The sequence below is a fragment of the Clinocottus analis genome, unplaced genomic scaffold (assembly GCF_023055335.1).
Source record: "Clinocottus analis isolate CAN_PGR_092001 unplaced genomic scaffold, fCliAna1.0.p SCAF_27, whole genome shotgun sequence".
Taxonomy (NCBI): Eukaryota; Metazoa; Chordata; class Actinopteri; order Perciformes; family Cottidae; genus Clinocottus; species Clinocottus analis.
Window position 1 is genome coordinate 4,426,500 of NW_027176009.1, and position 19,969 is coordinate 4,446,468.

General features: G+C 40.8%; 3 protein-coding genes across 6 annotated transcripts; all 3 read left to right on the forward strand.

Moving 5' to 3' along the window:
- Window positions 1–39: 39 nt before the first annotated feature.
- Window positions 40–2,017, forward strand: LOC137795047 (keratin, type I cytoskeletal 13-like). Of its 2 annotated transcripts, none has more exons than XM_068592266.1 (7): window positions 40–336; window positions 568–650; window positions 750–906; window positions 1,017–1,178; window positions 1,263–1,388; window positions 1,505–1,722; window positions 1,815–2,017. In XM_068592266.1, the coding sequence occupies exons 1-7, from the start codon at window positions 55–57 to the stop codon at window positions 1,918–1,920; spliced, it is 1,134 nt and encodes a 377-aa protein (XP_068448367.1). In that variant the 5' UTR covers window positions 40–54; the 3' UTR covers window positions 1,921–2,017. The 2 variants fall into 2 exon arrangements, with proteins under 2 accessions (XP_068448367.1, XP_068448365.1); XM_068592264.1 differs by having other exon boundaries at window positions 1,839–2,017.
- A 3,707-nt stretch (window positions 2,018–5,724) lies between these two features.
- LOC137795061 (keratin, type I cytoskeletal 13-like) lies at window positions 5,725–8,052 on the forward strand. Of its 2 annotated transcripts, none has more exons than XM_068592297.1 (7): window positions 5,725–6,075; window positions 6,678–6,760; window positions 6,876–7,032; window positions 7,143–7,304; window positions 7,389–7,514; window positions 7,631–7,848; window positions 7,965–8,052. In XM_068592297.1, exons 1-7 carry the CDS (start codon window positions 5,740–5,742, stop codon window positions 8,050–8,052), a joined length of 1,170 nt encoding a protein of 389 aa, XP_068448398.1. In that variant the 5' UTR covers window positions 5,725–5,739. The 2 variants fall into 2 exon arrangements, with proteins under 2 accessions (XP_068448398.1, XP_068448397.1); XM_068592296.1 differs by having other exon boundaries at window positions 5,740–6,075; window positions 7,941–8,052.
- Window positions 8,053–12,456: 4,404 nt separating this feature from the next.
- Window positions 12,457–14,447, forward strand: LOC137795064 (keratin, type I cytoskeletal 13-like). 2 transcript variants are annotated; one of them, XM_068592307.1, is made up of 7 exons: window positions 12,457–12,807; window positions 13,039–13,121; window positions 13,237–13,393; window positions 13,504–13,665; window positions 13,750–13,875; window positions 13,999–14,216; window positions 14,336–14,447. In XM_068592307.1, exons 1-7 carry the CDS (start codon window positions 12,472–12,474, stop codon window positions 14,445–14,447), a joined length of 1,194 nt encoding a protein of 397 aa, XP_068448408.1. In that variant the 5' UTR covers window positions 12,457–12,471. The 2 variants fall into 2 exon arrangements, with proteins under 2 accessions (XP_068448408.1, XP_068448409.1); XM_068592308.1 differs by having other exon boundaries at window positions 14,360–14,447.
- Window positions 14,448–19,969: the final 5,522 nt, after the last annotated feature.

Genomic DNA, 19,969 nt, shown 5'->3' on the forward strand with positions numbered 1-19,969 from the left:
GGTGGATCAAAAATCTCTGTGTCCTCTGGTTTTGGTAGTGGAGGTGGTTATGGCATGGGAAGTGGTTATGGCATGGGAGGGGGTTATGGCATGGGAGGGGGTGGGGGAGGCTTCGGCGGAGGTGGTGGCATGGACCTCCATGTTGGGGCTAATGAGAAGGCCACCATGCAGAACCTGAACGACCGTCTGTCCTCCTACCTGGAGAAGGTACGCAGCCTTGAGAAGGCCAACGGTGATCTGGAGTTCAAAATCCGCCAGTTCTTGGAGAGCAAGAGCTCCCCCATTTCTCGTGACTTCTCTGTCTTCGAGGCCACCATTGCTGACCTGCAAAGAAAGGTATGTGACATGACCTCTGATTCCTGAGTGAGCTACAAATTCATGCCACACAGTAATTCATCCTGCAATGCAACTATTGGATGAAAATGTTAAAAATGAAGCATTGGATGTATGATTTTGTAAAGGCCGTTACTGTTCAACATGAGGAGAGTAATGTTATATTATGTTTACAGAGTCTCACAGAAACAATTGCATTAATCATGTCAAATAAAACCTTGTTTCATCACACAGATCCAGGAGGCAACCCGTAACAATGGAGGCGTTTATCTGTCCATTGACAATGCAAAACTGGCAGCAGACGACTTCAGAACCAAGTAAGTGTCTAAAACATAATAATTTGGAAATCACCCTGAACCAATATGTGGAAGATTTATACACTGATTGTAAATGTCTGATCTCTTGCTGCCTCACAGGTATGAGAATGAGCTAGCCATGCGTCAATCAGTAGAGGCAGACATCTCCGGTCTCAAGAGACTGTTGGATGAGCTGACACTGGCCAGATCAGACCTGGAGATGCAGATAGAAGGCCTCAGGGAGGAGCTGATCTTCCTCAGAAAGAACCACGAGGAGGTGGGTAGCGGATGCCTGACAGCAGTGGATTTGCATTTAGTTTGCTGTCTCGAGTGTAGAAAATGTATCTCCTCAAACACCTCAGCAAACAATATCCTCTTATTCAACAGGAATTGGCAGCCTTGAGAAGCCAGATGAGTGGACAGATCAATGTGGAGGTGGATGCAAAACAACAGCCAGACCTGAGCAGCATTATGGATGAAATACGTTTGCAATATGAGGGCGTCGCTGCCAAGAACCAAAAAGAGCTGGAGTGCTGGTTCCAAACACAGGTAAGACCAATACCCTGGAGGTGATGTTAGTAACGTCTCATTGTAGTTATACATGACACTGATGTTCTCCAATGTCTACTCCAGTCAGAGACGCTGAACAAGGAGGTGAGCGCCACCACAGAAAGTCTCAACACATTCCAGTCAGAAATCACGGAGCTTCGTCGCACGGTGCAGGGCCTGGAGATCGAGCTACAGTCTCAACTTAGCATGGTAAGAGACAATGATCTAGAGCAAATCTTACATGCAATATAATGCAACCACAGTAGTTTTCAGTTTCTTCACTCCTTCACTTTTCCATCCCTCATTCTTCACTTCTTCTCCTCCAGAAAGCGGCTCTGGAAGGCTCTTTAGCTGAGACACAGGCACGGTACTCCATGCAGCTCCAGGGCCTCCAGATGCAGGTGACGAGCCTGGAGGAACAGCTGATGTGTCTGCGTACTGACATGGAACGACAGAGCCAGGAATACAAAATTCTGCTTGACATCAAGACACGTCTGGAAATGGAGATTGCAACATACAGGAGTCTACTGGACGGAGAGGGCAGGTAATTTGTCTGCAAAGAACAACGTTGTCCTTTTATTGTCAACTAATAACAAACTCTGTAAATGTATGCCATACACTGATATTAAACACAAGAACTGTAATTCTTCCCTTACAAAGTACAAGCGGTTCAAGGACCTCCACCACCAGGATAGTAACCACAGAGACAGTGAATGGCAAGGTGGTGTCCACATCCTCCTGAGTTGTATCCTGTCACCTGACGACCACAAGCAACGTATCAATTATTACTCAAGTACTTCCTTCACATACACATGTGAATGCAATAAAACACTGTGGTTTGCTGACTATCATTTGTCTTGTTTGACTTATTTATAGTGGCATGGTTTTCAAATAAAGCCAAGGTCTCATGGAAATTACATATTTTATCTTCGTCCCGACAAGAGTTACTTTGGGTATTTGAAAGGTCTATGAGACGATTATTTTGATTATGTTGTACTTTAATGAGGTCAAGGAACTCCCAAAGTCCTTGTACTCCGATGAATCAATAACAAAGCCACTGATGTGACATAGTAAAAACAACCGCAAAGCCTGGTCTTACAAGAGCATATAAGTATATTTTGTACATGTTTATAACACAATTCAACCATAAATATTAACATAAACCATATATATGACTTGAAGAACTCGAAAGTGACTCGAGAAAGCTCCCCAAGTTATGAAAATATCTATTGTTATATCCCTTGCTTGACGCCACACGTGATTGGCGCACCTTATTGGAAAGCTTACGAGCCACGGTATCCACCAATTGCACCAAATCCACTGTCAGACGAAGCCTCAGCAAAATATCAACTGCATTGCATTTTGCATGTAATGATGCATCTGCTCGAGCAAAGCCCCTCTGTTGTGGAACCAGAGGTGTCCAAGGTCCAGGAAGAAAGTTAGGGCATTTTTGCTTTCAGCGGACCTAAACCTACGGTTCACAAAATCTGCACTAAATTAATTACTAAAAATATTTAACTTCACTGAATCAAAGTCAAACTTTGCAGAAACTTTGCAGTTAACACATCGTCATATTTTATAGTTGAAAAAAAGCCCATGATTTTCATGATTAAAAAGCTGAAATAGATCCTGGAGATTTTTTTTCTATCTTCAAATAATAAACCTGTAAGGCATATACTGCTATATGAAGCTCTTCACTGGTCTTACACGTGTTTTCTGTATATTATACTTTTTGAAATCATTTAAATAGTCCTTGTGGTTGAGGAAATATTCTGTATTTAGTATGGGTATGCAAACTGTTCAGAATTTGAGAAAAATGGCTAGGAGTCTAAACGAGCTAAAGCCTGAGCAAACAATTAATTTATTATTTATGAAAATACATAATATATAAAACATACTCATAACTGACTGGTGTTGCCTTACATCACCTGGCCGCTGCTCTTCCTGGCTCTGCACTATGAGACACATCGGGTCCTACAGCCTAAACGTGTGTCCCACGTGGTCCACGTCAGAAAGACGCCGGCCAGGTGATGGGACTGAGGCAATGTCTGTCAGTGACACGAGTGGTGAGTATGTTTTATAGTTTGCTGGCACATACATATTATTGATTATGAGTATCTAGCCATCACCTTGATTGGTCTACCTATAACTGAGTTGGCGCGTGCCTGTCTTCGGACCATTAGTTAAGGAGCATGCTAGCGAGCTAGTCATAGCTCGCTAGCTGTGACTAGATACTCATAGTCTAATCTAATGTGTACCTGCTAGCAAACCATGAAACATACTCACCACTCGTGCCACTGACAGACATTGCTCCCCATCACCATTATATTCATGTTATTTTAACTTTGTGTTGCGGCTATTTCCCTTTTAGCTTTGAGGGACTGCTGGCCTTTCAATGTCATGTATTAATGTTTTGTAAATCATAGATAGTCCTCACTTTAGATGGGGGCCCACAAACTACTTAACTAAAACTTAACTAAGGACTAGTAACTACCTGAATTAATCATGAATTGCAGTATTAAAACACATTTTTAAAACACATGTCGATCATTAGTGCATTATCTGTAAGTCCTTAATTGGTTTGTAATATATATTACTTATGTCACACTACGGTGAGGGTTGTCTTGTCTTGGGAAATTGGCTTGTCATTTCCTGTTTTATTTTGAAAGCCTAACTCCCTCTCGTACCGGGTCACTTGCCCTTCCGCTTCCTCATGCCTCACTGGTCTGATTTTCTCCCTAATTCCTGACTGTTTCCACCTGTTCCCCATTACCCTCATGTGCTTATAGTCTGCGTCTTCCCTTTGTCTTGTGCGAAAGTGTCTCGTCTCATGTGCGTCTCACTCAAGCCACAGTCACAGCCGCAGTCACAGTCACAGCCACAGTCACAACCAAAACCACAACCACAGTCACAGCCACAGTCACAACCACAGTCACAACCACAGTCACAGCCACAGCCACAGTCACAACCACAGTCACAGCCACAACCACAGTCACAACCACAGTCACAACCACAGTCACAGCCACAGTCACAACCACAGTCACAGTGTTGCCCCGTAAGTGATTTGCCTCGTGAAGAGAGTTTCGTTGTTGTACTTTGTGATCTAATTTTGCCTTGTGCAGAGTGAATTTTTGTTATACTTTATAGTCTTGTTGTTTTTGCCTCATAAGAGTGTTTTTTTTTTTTTTGGACACAAAGCGTGGTCACGGACATTCTCTGCAGCTGAGTCCTCATTATAGGCCAGGCCTGACAACTTAATTTACAAATATGGAATCCATCATTTATAAAGTATGAAAACCCAATTATGAAATGCGTAACAGTCAAGGTTATTATTCAAGAATAAAACATTTATGAATTGTATACTAATGAGTGTTTATGTTGGAACAATGCTTTGTCAATGAGGAATTAATTAAGTGTTTACTCATGCTTAACGAATGCTAAATAGCATGTAGTTATAATTAAACAGTGTAGAACGTGTCTACATTGTCATGAAATTGAACTGGAGTTGTATATGCTCCCTAGTTCAGTCAGTGTTTTGCTCTCTTCATCAGCTTTCACCTTTCATCCTCCCAATCCAGCAACCTCCTGTACTCTGCGATTTCCTGAGTCCTGACAGCATGTGGTACTCCTGCTTGTTGCTGGTGATGTTAGTGTGGCGCTGGGACAGCTGAGCATCTTGTCTAAGGCAAGGTTTCAACTTACATCAAGGATGTCTATAAAAACAATTGTTGAGAAAAACATTCAAATAATTTATAACAATTAAGACATGAAAACAACTAAAACTATGACTAACTAAAGAACCAATTATTAAAATCTAATTGTCATGTTTAATAACACTGATAGAAAAGACAAAGAGGTGTGTGAGAAGTGGGGAACTGGAAGAAAGTCAAGTGACAAAAACCTATAATTCTGATCCATTCGACAATTTTCATAATTGCCTTGGCATCATAACAGGTTTGGCCGGCAGTTTTGCTCAAGAATCACGGCACAAAGTAAAGTCACATTATCTGAAGTTGAAAAACTGCCAGATTTGACTGAATAACGAACACGAGGCTGACAGTGACTTCAGTGGGGTGTTTCACGATTTACAGTATACTTTGTGGAAATAAAAGTTAAACGTTCACAAGGATGTCCTGTCTTTATGCACATTAATGTGGTACATGTGGGAAAAGGATGAATGGAAAAATGAAGCCATCGTACACAATGGAATTAAGTTTGAACCGTCTTTTGTCCTTCTGATCATCTCAACTAATTAACCTGAAGGGTGTGTGTGTTGGGTGAGACAGAGCAACCATTTTAGGTAATGCTCCTCCTGTCAGTCCGGCCCTTCCCCTCCCACACCAGAGGCAGCAGCAGCCTTGTGCAGGATAAAAGGGGACAGAGGGAGAGTCGAGCATCTTCGTCCATCTCATTCTCTCCCAGGCAGACCTCCAGATCAGTCTTCAAAATGTCTACTAAGTCAACTTATACCGCCTATAGCAGAAGCTCTAACCCGTCTGTTAGGTCCTTTGGTGGAGGGTACTTTGGAAACAAGGGGCCGCGTTCTTCTTATGCTTCAAGCATGCATGGTGGTGCAGGTGGAGCACGAATATCTGTTTCCTCTAGCAATCTTGTGTCCTCTGGTTTTGGCAGTGGAGGTGGTTATGTCATTGGAGGGAGAGCGGGTGGAGGTTTTGGCCGGGGTGGTGGCATGGACATCAATGTTGGAGACAATGAGAAGGCCACCATGCAGAACCTGAACGACCGTCTGTCCTCCTACATGGAGAAGGTACGCAGCCTTGAGAAGGCCAACGGTGACCTGGAGTTCAAAATCCGCCAGTTCTTGGAGAGCAAGAACTCCCCCATTTCTCGTGACTTCTCTGTCTTCGAGGCCACCATTGCTGACCTGCAAAGAAAGGTATGTGACATGACCTCTGATTCCTGAGTGAGCTACAAATTCATGCCACGCTGTAACTCATCCTGCAATGCAACTATTGGATGAATATGTTAAAAATGAAGCATTGGATGTATGATTTTGTAAAGGCCGTTACTAAGTAAATGAGCAGAGTAATGTTGTATTAATGTAATTAATTAATGTTGGGCTGAATGGTGGTGTAGTGGCAGGCGCTGAAGCCTCACAGCAAGAGGGTCTGGGGTTCGAATCCTGGTCAAGCAGGTCCTTCTGTGTGGAGTCTGCATGTTCTCCCCTTGGCAGCGTGGGTTCTATCCGGGTTCCCCGGCTTCGTCCCACAGTCCAAAGACATGCAGCTTACGTCAATTGGACTCTTAATTGCCCGTAGGCGTGAGTGTGAATGGTTGTCTGTCTCTATGTCTACCGTGTCATGGACTGGCAACTTGTCCAGGGTGTACCCTGCCTTCGGCCATTGACAGCTGGGATCGGCTCCGACCCTAATGAGGATAAGCGGTTTGGATAATGGATGGATGTTGTATTATGTTTACAAAGGCTCACAGAAGAAATTGCACTTATCATGTCAAATAAAACTTTGCTTTATTGTGCAGCTCCAGGAGGCAACCCGTAACAATGGATTTGTCTATCTGTCCATTGACAATGCAAAACTGGCAGCAGATGACTTCAGAACCAAGTAAGTATCAGATATAAGAGACTGAAAGTGTCTAAAACTTAGAAATCACACTGAACCAATATGTGGAAGATGTATACACCAATTGTAAAATGTCTGATCTCTTGCTGCCTCACAGGTATGAGAATGAGCTAGCCATGCGTCAATCAGTAGAGGCAGACATCTCCGGTCTCAAGAGACTGTTGGATGAGCTGACACTGGCCAGATCAGACCTGGAGATGCAGATAGAAGGCCTCAGGGAGGAGCGGATCTTCCTCAGAAAGAACCACGAGGAGGTGGGTAGCGGATGCCTGACAGCAGTGGATTTGCATTTAGTTTGCTGTCTCGAGTGTAGAAAATGTATCTCCTCAAACACCTCAGCAAACAATATCCTCTTATTCAACAGGAATTGGCAGCCTTGAGAAGCCAGATGAGTGGACAGATCAATGTGGAGGTGGATGCAAAACAACAGCCAGACCTGAGCAGCATTATGGATGAAATACGTTTGCAATATGAGGGCGTCGCTGCCAAGAACCAAAAAGAGCTGGAGTTCTGGTTCCAAACACAGGTAAGACCAATACCCCGGAGGTGATGTTAGTAACGTCTCATTGTAGTTATACATGACACTGATGTTCTCCAATGTCTACTCCAGTCAGAGACGCTGAACAAGGAGGTGAGCGCCACCACAGAAAGTCTCAACACATTCATGTCACAAATCTCGGAGCTCCGTCGCACGGTGCAGGGCCTGGAGATCGAGCTACAGTCTCAACTTAGCATGGTAAGAGACAATGATTTAGAGCAAATCTTACATGCAATGTAATGCAACCACAGTAGTTTTCAGTTTATTCACTCCTTCACTTTTCCATCCCTCATTCTTCACTTCTTCTCCTCCAGAAAGCGGCTCTGGAAGGCTCTTTAGCTGAGACACAGGCACGGTACTCCATGCAGCTCCAGGGCCTCCAGATGCAGGTGACGAGCCTGGAGGAACAGCTGATGTGTCTGCGTACTGACATGGAACGACAGAGCCAGGAATACAAAATTCTGCTTGACATCAAGACACGTCTGGAAATGGAGATTGCAACATACAGGAGTCTACTGGACGGAGAGGGCAGGTAATTTGTCTGCAAAGAACAATTTTGTCCTTTTATTGTCAACTAATAACTAACTCTGTAAATTGATGCCATACACTGATATTAAACACAAGAACTGTAATTCTTCCCTTACAAAGTACAAGCAGTTCAAGGACCTCCACCATCAGCAGGATTGTCGAGACAATAGATGGCAAGGTGGTGTCCACTACTACCACATCCACCTGAGCTGTCTACTGTCACCTGACGACCACAATCAACATATCAATTATTACTCAAGTACTTCCTTCATATACACATGTGAATGCAATAAAACATTGTGGTTTGCTGACTTTCATTTGTCTTGTTTGATTTATTTCTGTCTTTTTTCCAAATAATAAAGTACAATTTGGATTACAGACCACAATGTCCAGTGTAATCCTCTAAATTAGAGTGTAATCAGTGTTTTACTACACTATTAGATATGTAGGAACTGATGAACAAGATGTGAATGAAAAAAGGAGGTAACAATTTCGGATTTTATAAAGAAAGTATACTTTAGGTCTATTCTAACTATGACCAGCTCAGCAATAATTTTGGAGAATTATTAAACTACAACTGGATACCTATTGTAATTGGACACAATTACACAGGGTTATAACCATAACACTGAACAAATATCTGGATGTTTCAGGCAAGATGTAATAATGCTTGCATAACTTAATAAATTACAAAAAAATATTTTACTATATACAACTTGACACATGCTGTGGAATATTCATGTTTTTTAACTTTCATAATAATTCATTATAGTGTATTCATGTATTTTTGTATTCTCTTTCGTGTGTCACATTTGTTTGCTGTTGTAAACATTTTAACTATCAGCCCCCCTCGGGTAACACAAGCTGTGTATTCATGCACATTTCACAGCAGCAGACAAGCTGTATTCAAGTTGCATCGTATTCTGTTTCAAAGTGCCCCTTCAAAAGTCCCGAACAGTTGTTGACTGATATACAGAAGACACATTCATTTGATTATTGTTTGACAGTTCTCGCTTGTTGGAGCCCTGATGTAGTTTTGTTTTTTGTTTTTTATCTTTGAGGGAAACAAAGGTGAATTTACACATGCAGTTCTAACATTAAACACAGGGTGGCGCGATAATGTAAACGTTCATATAGGTAAGTGCGTGGTGATGAGATCCAGGTGTGTGGGAGGGAAGCAGACTGTTTTTGAACAGGTCAACTTGTCATCTTTTCGTGTCTTATCCTGTCCTGTGGTATCCTGCAGTGTTCTGTAGCTCGTTGGTGTGAGAGCGTGACTAGCACGCTAACATTAATTGCTCCAAAGTTCTTCCGTTTGCTCCCAGTGGCTTTAAGATACAATTAGATATTTAAGAAAGAAAAGAAAAAGAAAGTCATCCTTTATTAATCCCCTTGGGGAAATTCTTCTCTTTATTTGACCCATCCTTGGTTAAGGAGCAGTGGGCTGCCCTGTGAGGCGCCCGGGCAGCAGCTAGGGGTTAAGTGTCATGCTCAAAGTACTGCGTAGGCTACTTGGATTGAACATGTCGAAGTTTAACTTAATGAGGGGCATTTAAAAAGACAAAACCAACAGCACTGTTCTCAGTCATTACAGGGAGGTTTGTGCGTTCCACTTAAAGAGACTGTATGACTCACAACAAATGGTATAATGTAATAACAAAAGGAGAGGCTATCAACAGTTCTTTTCTCACTCAGCAGACGCTGTGTTGACAAACTTCCTGGCAACGGAAGTAGAAATCAGAAACGAGGGAGCAATTCAAACATTTATTTTATTAATAATGTTTTGATATTTAAAGTTTACTGTTGTGAACAGTTTGATGGAGGAACAACTATAGAGCCAACATTAAACGGCTCACAACACGGTCTGTGGATTATCCTGAGAAACAGGGTCATGATTTCTGGAAAGAGACAGTATTGTTGAGTTCCAAATGCATTTTTCTGGCTCTTTAAGCACCACAAATTTAGTCCCATGTGTTGTCCCATTATATTAAAGAGGCATCTCTACAGCTTACATCTCCAAATCAAGAAAACTCACACAAAAACAATCTTGTCTGATCAATAGCAGCACAGGTAAGAAAACAATTATTTAGTTTTCTGGGTGAACAGTTAAATGAATGATTGTCTTTATTATTATCTTGATACGTCGTGTTTATTCTAAGTTGGGCTACTTTTTATGTCTTTTAATGTATTGTGCAATTGTAAATTCAGATGTAGCACTGGTATAGTTGCTGGTCATCCTGGTTTTTATGTCTTTAGCAACTCGGTGGATTTCATCTGGCTTGATCGACAGATATAGTTGCGTATCATCAGCATAGCAGTGAAAGTTTATCGAGTGTTTTCTGACGTTGCCGAAAGGAAGCTTATATAAGGTGAATGAAATTGGTCCAAGCACAGAACGCACGTTTTTGTAACTTCCACAAGAAGTATAAAACAGAATTAATGGTTATTTCTTTCGTAGTCGCGGAAAAGGTCGCTCTTTTCCGGAAAGAAGCGACGGTGATAAGCCAAGCCCCCTTTGTGGCGCCACGATTAGTCATGCTGCTTTTGGTGTGAACACCCTTTTTTCGATGCGCTTTTGGTGTGAACACACCATAACAGGCCCGAGTCAAAGATGGCAGCTACTCTACCTCCTCAACCAGTGCCTCGAGAAGGAGTATCATTTAGGCTGACATATCCTTCATTACACAACTAGGTTTAAGTAAGACAAAATAAACCAATATGATTGTCTGATATAAATTAATTTACTAATGCAGCTTTAGAAGACAAGCATCTAATATTAATCTAACACAGTCTCTTATGAGATAAAGGTGGGTAACTGCCCTAAAGAAAATGCAGAGAAGGGTGTAAGACAACAACTCTGTTACTGCTTCCTGGGCTGTCATGGACGAAGTCGACCAATAAGCTTGGTCATATTCGCTTGACTATATATTATGCATTTTGTGATTGGGTTTTGAAATGTATAATAGGTAAAACATACTCATCACTGACGGGCTTCGTCTTACATCACCTGGCCGCTGCTCTTTCTGGCCCGTCACCGTGGGACACATCAGGTCTTATAGCATAAACGTGTGTCCCACGTGGTCCGGGAATGATGCCATGCCCGTCAGCTGCACGAGTGGTGAATGTGTTTTATAATTTGCTGACACATACATATTACTGATTATGAGTATCCAGCGATCACTTAGATTTGTCTACTTGTAACTGAGGGCTCGTCACTCTAGTTACGAGCTTAAGTACCTAAAATACTTAACTAATACTTAACTAACGACTAGTAAGTACCTAAATTAATCATGAATTATAGTATTAAAACATATTTATAAAACACATGCTAACCATTAGTGCATTATCTGTAAGTCCTTTATTGGTTTGTAATATATATTACTTAATTTACAAATGGGGAATCCATCATTTGTAAAGTATGGAAACCCAATCATGAAATGCATAACATTCAAGGTTATTATTTAAGAATAAAACATTTAAAACTGTATTTATGAATTGCATACTAATGAATTATGAGTGTTCATGCTCGAATAATGCTTTTTGAATGATTAATTCGTTGTTTATTCATGCTTAAGTAATGCTAAATAGTTATTATTAAACATTAGTGTAGAACGTGTCTACTGTACATTGTCATAAAATGAAACTGGAGTTGTATATGCTCCCCAGTTCAGTCAGTGTTTTGCTCTCTTCATCAGGTTTCACCTTTCATCCTCCCAATCCAGCAACCTCCTGTACTCCAGTCGAGTCTTGAGGTCCAACAGCATGTCGTACTTCTGCTTGTATCATGGACGTCTATAAAAACAATTGTTGAGCAAAACATTAAAAAAAATAAGTTTAAGATGACTAACTAAAGAACCAATTATTAAAGTCTAATTTTCATGTTTAATAACACCAATAGAAAAGACAAAGAGGTGTGTGAGAAGTGGGGAACTGGCAGAAAGTCAAGTGACAAAAACCTATAATTCTGATCCATTCGACAATTTTCATAATTACAGTGTGTGTTGCCTTGGCATCATAACAGGTTTGGCCGGCAGTTTTGCTCAAGAATCACGGCACAAAGTAAAGTCACATTACCTGAAGTTGAAAAACTGCCAGATTTGACTGAATAACGAACACGAGGCTGACAGTGACTTCAGTGGCTGTTTCACGATTTACAGTATACTTTGTGGAAATAAAAGTTAAACGTTCACAAGGATGTCCTGTCTTTATGCACATTAATGTGGTACATGTGGGAAAAGGATGAATGGAAAAATGAAGCCATCGTACACAATGGAATTAAGTTTGAACCGTCTTTTGTCCTTCTGATCATCTCAACTAATTAACCTGAAGGGTGTGTGTGTTGGGTGAGACAGAGCCACCATTTTAGGTAATGCTCCTCCTGTCAGTCCGGCCCTTCCCCTCCCACACCAGAGGCAGCAGCAGCCTTGTGCAGGATAAAAGGGGACAGAGGGAGAGTCGAGCATCTTCGTCCATCTCATTCTCTCCCAGGCAGACCTCCAGATCAGTCTTCAAAATGTCTACTAAGTCAACTTATACCGCCTATAGCAGAAGCTCTAACCCGTCTGTTAGGTCCTTTGGTGGAGGGTACTTTGGAAACAAGGGGCCGCGTTCTTCTTATGCTTCAAGCATGCATGGTGGTGCAGGTGGAGCACGAATATCTGTTTCCTCTAGCAATCTTGTGTCCTCTGGTTTTGGCAGTGGAGGTGGTTATGTCATTGGAGGGAGAGCGGGTGGAGGTTTTGGCCGAGGTGGTGGCATGGACATCAATGTTGGAGACAATGAGAAGGCCACCATGCAGAACCTGAACGACCGTCTGTCCTCCTACATGGAGAAGGTACGCAGCCTTGAGAAGGCCAACGGTGATCTGGAGTTCAAAATCCGCCAGTTCTTGGAGAGCAAGAACTCCCCCATTTCTCGTGACTTCTCTGTCTTCGAGGCCACCATTGCTGACCTGCAAAGAAAGGTATGTGACATGACCTCTGATTCCTGAGTGAGATACAAATTCATGCCACGCTGTAATTCATCCTGCAATGCAACTATTGGATGAATATGTTAAAAATGAAGCATTGGATGTATGATTTTGTAAAGGCCGTTACTATTCAACATGAGGAGAGTAATGTTATATTATGTTTACAGAGTCTCACAGAAACAATTGCACTTATTATGTCAAATAAAACTTTGCTTTATTGTACAGCTCCAGGAGGCAACCCGTAACAATGGATTTGTCTATCTGTCCATTGACAATGCAAAACTGGCAGCAGACGACTTCAGAACCAAGTAAGTATCAGATATAAGAGACTGAAAGTGTCTAAAACTTAGAAATCACACCGAAACAATATGTGGAAGATGTATACACTTATTGTAAAATGTCTGATCTCTTGCTGCCTCACAGGTATGAGAATGAGCTTGCCATGCGTCAATCAGTAGAGGCAGACATCTCCGGTCTCAAGAGACTGTTGGATGAGCTGACACTGGCCAGATCAGACCTGGAGATGCAGATAGAAGGCCTCAGGGAGGAGCGGATCTTCCTCAGAAAGAACCACGAGGAGGTGGGTAGCGGATGCTTGACAGCAGTGGATTTGCATTTAGTTTGCTGTCTCGAGTGTAGAAAATGTATCTCCTCAAACACCTCAGCAAACAATATCCTCTTATTCAACAGGAATTGGCAGCCTTGAGAAGCCAGATGAGTGGACAGATCAATGTGGAGGTGGATGCAAAACAACAGCCAGACCTGAGCAGCATTATGAATGAAATACGTTTGCAATATGAGGGCGTCGCTGCCAAGAACCAAAAAGAGCTGGAGTTCTGGTTCCAAACACAGGTAAGACCAATACCCTGGAGGTGATGTTAGTAACGTCTCATTGTAGTTATACATGACACTGATGTTCTCCAATGTCTACTCCAGTCAGAGACGCTGAACAAGGAGGTGAGCGCCACCACAGAAAGTCTCAACACATTCCAGACCCAAATCTTGGATCTCCGTCGCACGATGCAGGGCCTGGAGATCGAGCTACAGTCTCAACTTAGCATGGTAAGAGACAATGATCTAGATTCTAGAGCAAATCTTACATGCAATGTAATGCAACCACAGTAGTTTTCAGTTTCTTCACTCCTTCACTTTTCCATCCCTCATCCTTCACTTCTTCTCCTCCAGAAAGCGGCTCTGGAAGGCTCTTTAGCTGAGACACAGGCACGGTACTCCATGCAGCTCCAGGGCCTCCAGATGCAGGTGACGAGCCTGGAGGAACAGCTGATGTGTCTGCGTACTGACATGGAACGACAGAGCCAGGAATACAAAATTCTGCTCGACATCAAGACACGTCTGGAAATGGAGATTGCAAAATACAGGAGTCTACTGGACGGAGAGGGCAGGTAATTTGTCTGCAAAGAACAATTTTGTCCTTTTATTGTCAACAAATAACTAACTCTCTGTAACTCTCAAATAACTAATACTCTGTAAATGTATGCCATACGCTGATATTAAACACAAGAACTGTAATTCTTCCCTTACAAAGTACAAGCAGTTCAAGGACCTCCACCATCAGCAGGATTGTCGAGACAATAGATGGCAAGGTGGTGTCCACTACTACCACATCCACCTGAGCTGTCTGCTGTCACCTGACGACCACAAGCAACGTATCAATTATTACTCAAGTACTTCCTTTACATACACATGTGAATGCAATAAAACACTGTGGTTTGCTGACTATCATTTGTCTTGTTTGACTTATTTCTGTCTTTTTTCCAAATACAATTCTGACAAGAGTTACTTAAGGTATCATGAAACAATTATTTTGACCAATATTTATATTAAACTTGTTCAATAAAATCCCAATAGCTTGAAGCTGTACCAGTGTCAGCCACATTATGTGCTAGATATGAAAGAGTAGAGACTTTTGGGTTGTGAATATAAAGTTCCTGATATCGATTCTGAGGCTAGTTTGGAAATTCTGAGCAGAGCATTGATGCCCTTCACTTTTCCACAATTTGAAATTTCAGACTTTAGCCTCAGAAGCCACACAATGTCAAAGCAGTACAGTACGAGATGTACAGCTCAACTGCAGACAGCGTGCATGCTCAAATATATATATATATATATATATATATATATATATATATATATATATATATATATATATATATATATATATATATATAAAAAAGAGCAACAATATAGCTACAGTGTATAACCTTAATACCTTACAACAGTTTTAATATATGGTACAAGTTATATTGAAGACCTTAATATCCAGTGTCATACTCTCGAGCTATGGTGTAATCAGTGTTTCACTACAGCACATAGGACTGATCAACAAGTTTGAATAAAATAAGGGGGTCACAATTCAGGATTTTACAGAGAAAGTATTCTGTAGTTATGCCTATTTGAATGACAAACTGAGCAATAATTTGGGAGAATTTTTATACTTATTATTTATCCAATACTGGATACCTATTCTAATTGGACATAATTACACAGGGTTATAACCATAACACTGAACAAATATCTGGACGTTTCAAGCAAGATGTAATAATGCTTGCATCAGTTAATAAATGTGGAAGTGATTTTATTTAATTTCTTTAAATTTATTATAATACACATGCTGTGGAATATTTGTGTTGTTTAACTTCTAATTATATTTTAGTGATGTATCAGCATTTATAAGTTTTTGTGTATTCTCTTTTGTGTGCCACATTTGTGTGCTGCTTATAACATTTTAATTTTTATTCCCCCCCCCTGCTAAGTAAAGACAATAGAGATGTGTATTCATGCACATTTCGCAGCAGCAGACAAGCTGTATTCAAGTTGCATCGTATTCTGTTTCAAAGTGCCCTTTCAAAAGTCCCGAACAGTTGTTGACTGATATACAGAAGACACATTCATTTGATTATTGTTTGACAGTTCACGCTCGTTGGAGCCATGATGTAGTTTTGTTGTTTTTTTATCTTGGAGGGAAACAAAGGTGAATTTACACATGCAGTTCTAACATTAAACACAGGGTGGCGCGATAATGTCAACGTTCATATAGGTAAGTGCGTGGTGATGAGATCCAGGTGTGTGGGAGGGAAGCAGACTGTTTTTGAACAGGTCAACTTGTCATCTTTTCGTGTCTTATCCTGTCCTGTGGTATCCTGCAGTGTTCTGTAGCTCGTTGGTGTGAGAGCGTGACTAGCACGCTAACATTAATTGCTCCAAAGTTATCCTGTTCGCTCCCAGTGGCTTTAAGATACAATTAGATATTTGTTAATGTCACTACAACACTTTTCCTTTGTATGTGTTGATTGAATATTCCCATGCTCAAAGTACTGCGTAGGCTACTTGGATTGAACATGTCGAAGTTTAACTTAATGAGGGGCATTTAAAAAGACAAAACCAACAGCACTGTTCTCAGTCATTACAGGGAGGTTTGTGCGTTCCACTTAAAGAGACTGTATGACTCACAACAAATGGTATAATGCAATAACAAAAGGAGAGGCTAAAGAAATCTGTGACACATTTGCACCATTTTTGCCAGTGCTTAAGACATTTTGCCATTCTTTGGTTCACATGAGCTGTAATCTGCTCCAATCTGTAGATTTCTGTTACAATGTCTCTCCATGATGTAATTGTAGGACACTCTGGTAATAACCATTTTCTGGTAATAGTCTTTCTACTGGCCACCAGCATTGCATTTATCAAGTGTCTGTCCCCTTTCATCCAACTCTTCCTCAGAAATATCTATCCCAGATTCCTTTTCCCATTTTGCTTTAATGTATGCTGTTGAATGAGTTTTAGGATCTAGAAAGCGTTTATAGATGGCTGATATCACCTATTTACTGCAATCTGACTTGTATGCTGTTTAAAACAGTTCTATGAGAATGAAGTTTGCCTCTGTTGCATTTTTAACATTTCTTTTGACATAATGCCGCAACTGTAAGTATCTAAAGAAGTCCTGTTTCTCCAACAGATATTTCTCTTGAATCATTTCAAAACTAAACAGTATGTTTGCATTCATAACATTGCATAAAGCTGTTATTCCATCCTCATATCCACACCATTTAAGGGTCAGTAGATTTCCTTCTAGTTTATATTCTCAAATGATATTTTTTCATATGTTAAGGGTCAATTTGACCCATGAATTATCAGAACTGTTTATGTAGTGTTGCAATTTAGAGTCAGCTATAATTGCTTGTATTGGAGTGGGAAATATTTTTTCTTCAATGTCTTTCCACTGTGCATCATATGAAGGATTGCACAAGCATATTATAGCTCTTGTCTGGGCGGCATAATAGTATTCCTTGAGGGATGGTAGACCCCATCCTCCTTTCTCCTTCACTAACTGCAGTGTTTTGAGACGAACCCTTGGTCTCTTGCCTTGCCACAAGAATCTAGACAACATTTTGTCCTATTCTTTTTTTTTTTTTTTTTTTTAAGTTACTTTTATTAATCCCCTTGGGGAAATTCTTCTCTGCATTTCACCCATCCTTGATTAAGGAGCAGTGGGCTGCCCTGTGAGGCGCCCGGGGAGCAGTGAGGGGTTAAGTGTCGTGCTCAGAGACACTTCGACGTGTGAACTGTGGGGGGACTGGGGATCGAACCATTAAGCTGGCCCTGAGAAACTTATATTGGTAGGGTTTGAAATAGATATAAACATCTGGGTTTATTTTAATAGATCGTATTCTTGAGCTGAAACTAAAGAAAGCTACGAGGTTCCATCTTGTGATACCGTCTTAGATTATTTGGTGTATAGGTGAGTAGTGATATTGTGATAGTTTTGACAGATCTTTTAGAATAGTTATGCCTTGGTACTTAAAGGATTTTGCTTGTAATGACCATGGGTATTTGCTCTCCATTTCTGATGTTGAATTATAGTTATACGATAGCACTTGGGTTTTACCCACATTAACCTTATATCCTGATAATTACCCATATTTCTCAAGTGCCAGCATCAGCTGGGGCAAAGAGTGTAGGCTGGCTAAGATAAACTAGTACATCATCTGCGTAGCATGCTAGCTTATGCTCTCTTTTTGCAAGTTGAATGACTCTTATTTCTCAGTTTTTTTATATATTGGGCAAGTGGTTCAAGGAAAAGTGCAAATAATATTGGTGACCATGCATAGCCCTGTCTTGTACCACTTTCCAGGGTAAACCTATTTGATAAATAAACATTGACCTTGTCCCTGGCAGTAGGATTATTGTATAATGCTTGTATGGTTTTATTAATCCTGGCATGGAAACCAAATCTATGAAGAGTTCTGTAAAGAAAATCCCAATCAAAAGCCTTCCCAGCATCTATACTAATTAGTATTGCTCCCACTTTGTTTTTTGCAATGGTATTAATAATATGTAACGTCCTTTCGTATATTGTCTTTAGTTAGTGTATAAAACCTGTCTGAGCCGTAAGATGCCTGGGTCTGAATTACAAGGTCTGAGAGAGATTTAAAGTGTCCAGCAGTGATAAACCCCGCCCAACGGAAAAAAAAAATGCAGTTAACGCAATGATCCATTAATTGCCGGCATTAATAAACTGCTGTGTTAACACATTTTTAACCCATTAATGTACTTTCATGAGGCAGCGAAAGTTTAACATTAGCAGACACATACTCCTATTATAATAGTTAGCATTATGCGCTGTCATGCAAATCCTTTGCATCCACCAGAAACAACAGAGCTTATAGCCACTACCAATTTACCTTTAGCTCTGGTGTTTAGTTTTGGGAGCATACATTGGGTTTATTAGAGCTTGTATGCTATAAATACAGCTGAATACATTTTGCAGATGATGTAAAATGTTAAAATAATCATTACATTACATTTCCTTTAGCTGACATTTTTATTCAAAGAGTGAAGTGCATTGAACCGTGAGTACAAACCCAGAGCAACAAGAATAAATAAAGACAAACTACAAAGTGCTATCAGTAAGAGACATTTAAGTGCTTCTAAAGTGATCCTACTGCACTACTTCCTTATTGAAGATCTAGTCAAAAGAAATGTGTTTTCAGACACTGTCCTGATATCAATGGGGAGCTTATTCCACCATTAAGGATCGAGGCTTTGTTGAGTGTTTAGCTCGCAGTGACGAAGCTACAATGTGATTGGCAGAAGATAAGCAGAGTGAACGAGCTGGGGTGTACGGTTTTACCATGTCCTGGATGTAGATTGGACCCGATCTGTTCTGTTGAAGTGAATGCGGGCGACCACCGAAAGCCAGTGAAGAGAGCAGAGGAGCGTGGGTGAATTTTGGGAGGTTAAAGATTAGTCGAGCTGCCAGGAAGGAGTTACAGTAGTCAAGGTGCAAGATGATCAGAGCTTTGGACGAGAATCAGCCAAAACATTAATGCAGCTTTGATCAGATACAGTTGCTTGATCTTACTCAAGCTTTTACCCAACTAAAATGACATGCATGGAAAAATGCCTTACCTTGTGTTGAACTGGTAATGGAGAAAAAAATACTTTATCATTAGCCTTACTAACCCCAGTGCCCCCAAAATGGGGGCAGAATTCTTCATTAGGAGCTCTTTCTCACTCTCCAAGTCCTCGCACTCTCATGAATCAATACCAAAGCCACTGATGTGACATAGCAAAAAAAAACAACAACTGGAAAGTCCGACCTTACAAGAGTATATAAGTAAATTTTACATAACACAATTTAAAGATAAACATCAACATAAACCATAAATATGACTCAAAGAACTCGAAAGAGACTCGAGAAAGCTCCCCAAGTTTTGAAAATATCTATTGTTATATCCCCAGCTTAATGCCACACGTGATTGGCGCACCTTTCTGGAAAGCTTACGACCCACAGAACCCGCTAATTGCACCAAATCCACTGTCAGACGAAGCCTCAGCAAAATATCAACCGCATTGCATTTTGCATGTAATGATGCATCTGCTCGAGCAAAGCCCCTCTGTTGTGGAACCAGAGGTGTTCAAGATCCAGGAAGAAAGTTAGGGCATTTTTGCTTTCAGCGGACCTAAACCTACGGTTCACAAAATCTGCACGAAATGAATTACTAAAAATATTTAGCTTCACTTAATCAAAATCAAACTGTGCACAAATACTGTTAACACATAGTGTTATTTTATAGTAGAAAAGGAATGATTTACATAATTAAAAAGCTGAAATACATCCATAGTACTTTTCTTT

Bases quoted from the DNA above. Each gene is read 5' to 3' on its own strand.
- LOC137795047 (XM_068592266.1), top strand. From the start codon at position 55: ATGGGAAGTGGTTATGGCATGGGAGGGGGTTATGGCATGGGAGGGGGT. The intron at 651-749 runs GTAAGTGTCTAA...GCTGCCTCACAG, and splicing joins GCAGACGACTTCAGAACCAA to GTATGAGAATGAGCTAGCCA. The intron at 1,389-1,504 runs GTAAGAGACAAT...CTTCTCCTCCAG, and splicing joins TACAGTCTCAACTTAGCATG to AAAGCGGCTCTGGAAGGCTC.
- LOC137795061 (XM_068592296.1), top strand. From the start codon at position 5,740: ATGCATGGTGGTGCAGGTGGAGCACGAATATCTGTTTCCTCTAGCAAT. The intron at 6,761-6,875 runs GTAAGTATCAGA...GCTGCCTCACAG, and splicing joins GCAGATGACTTCAGAACCAA to GTATGAGAATGAGCTAGCCA. The intron at 7,033-7,142 runs GTGGGTAGCGGA...CTTATTCAACAG, and splicing joins TCAGAAAGAACCACGAGGAG to GAATTGGCAGCCTTGAGAAG.
- LOC137795064 (XM_068592307.1), top strand. From the start codon at position 12,472: ATGCATGGTGGTGCAGGTGGAGCACGAATATCTGTTTCCTCTAGCAAT. The intron at 13,122-13,236 runs GTAAGTATCAGA...GCTGCCTCACAG, and splicing joins GCAGACGACTTCAGAACCAA to GTATGAGAATGAGCTTGCCA. The intron at 13,876-13,998 runs GTAAGAGACAAT...CTTCTCCTCCAG, and splicing joins TACAGTCTCAACTTAGCATG to AAAGCGGCTCTGGAAGGCTC.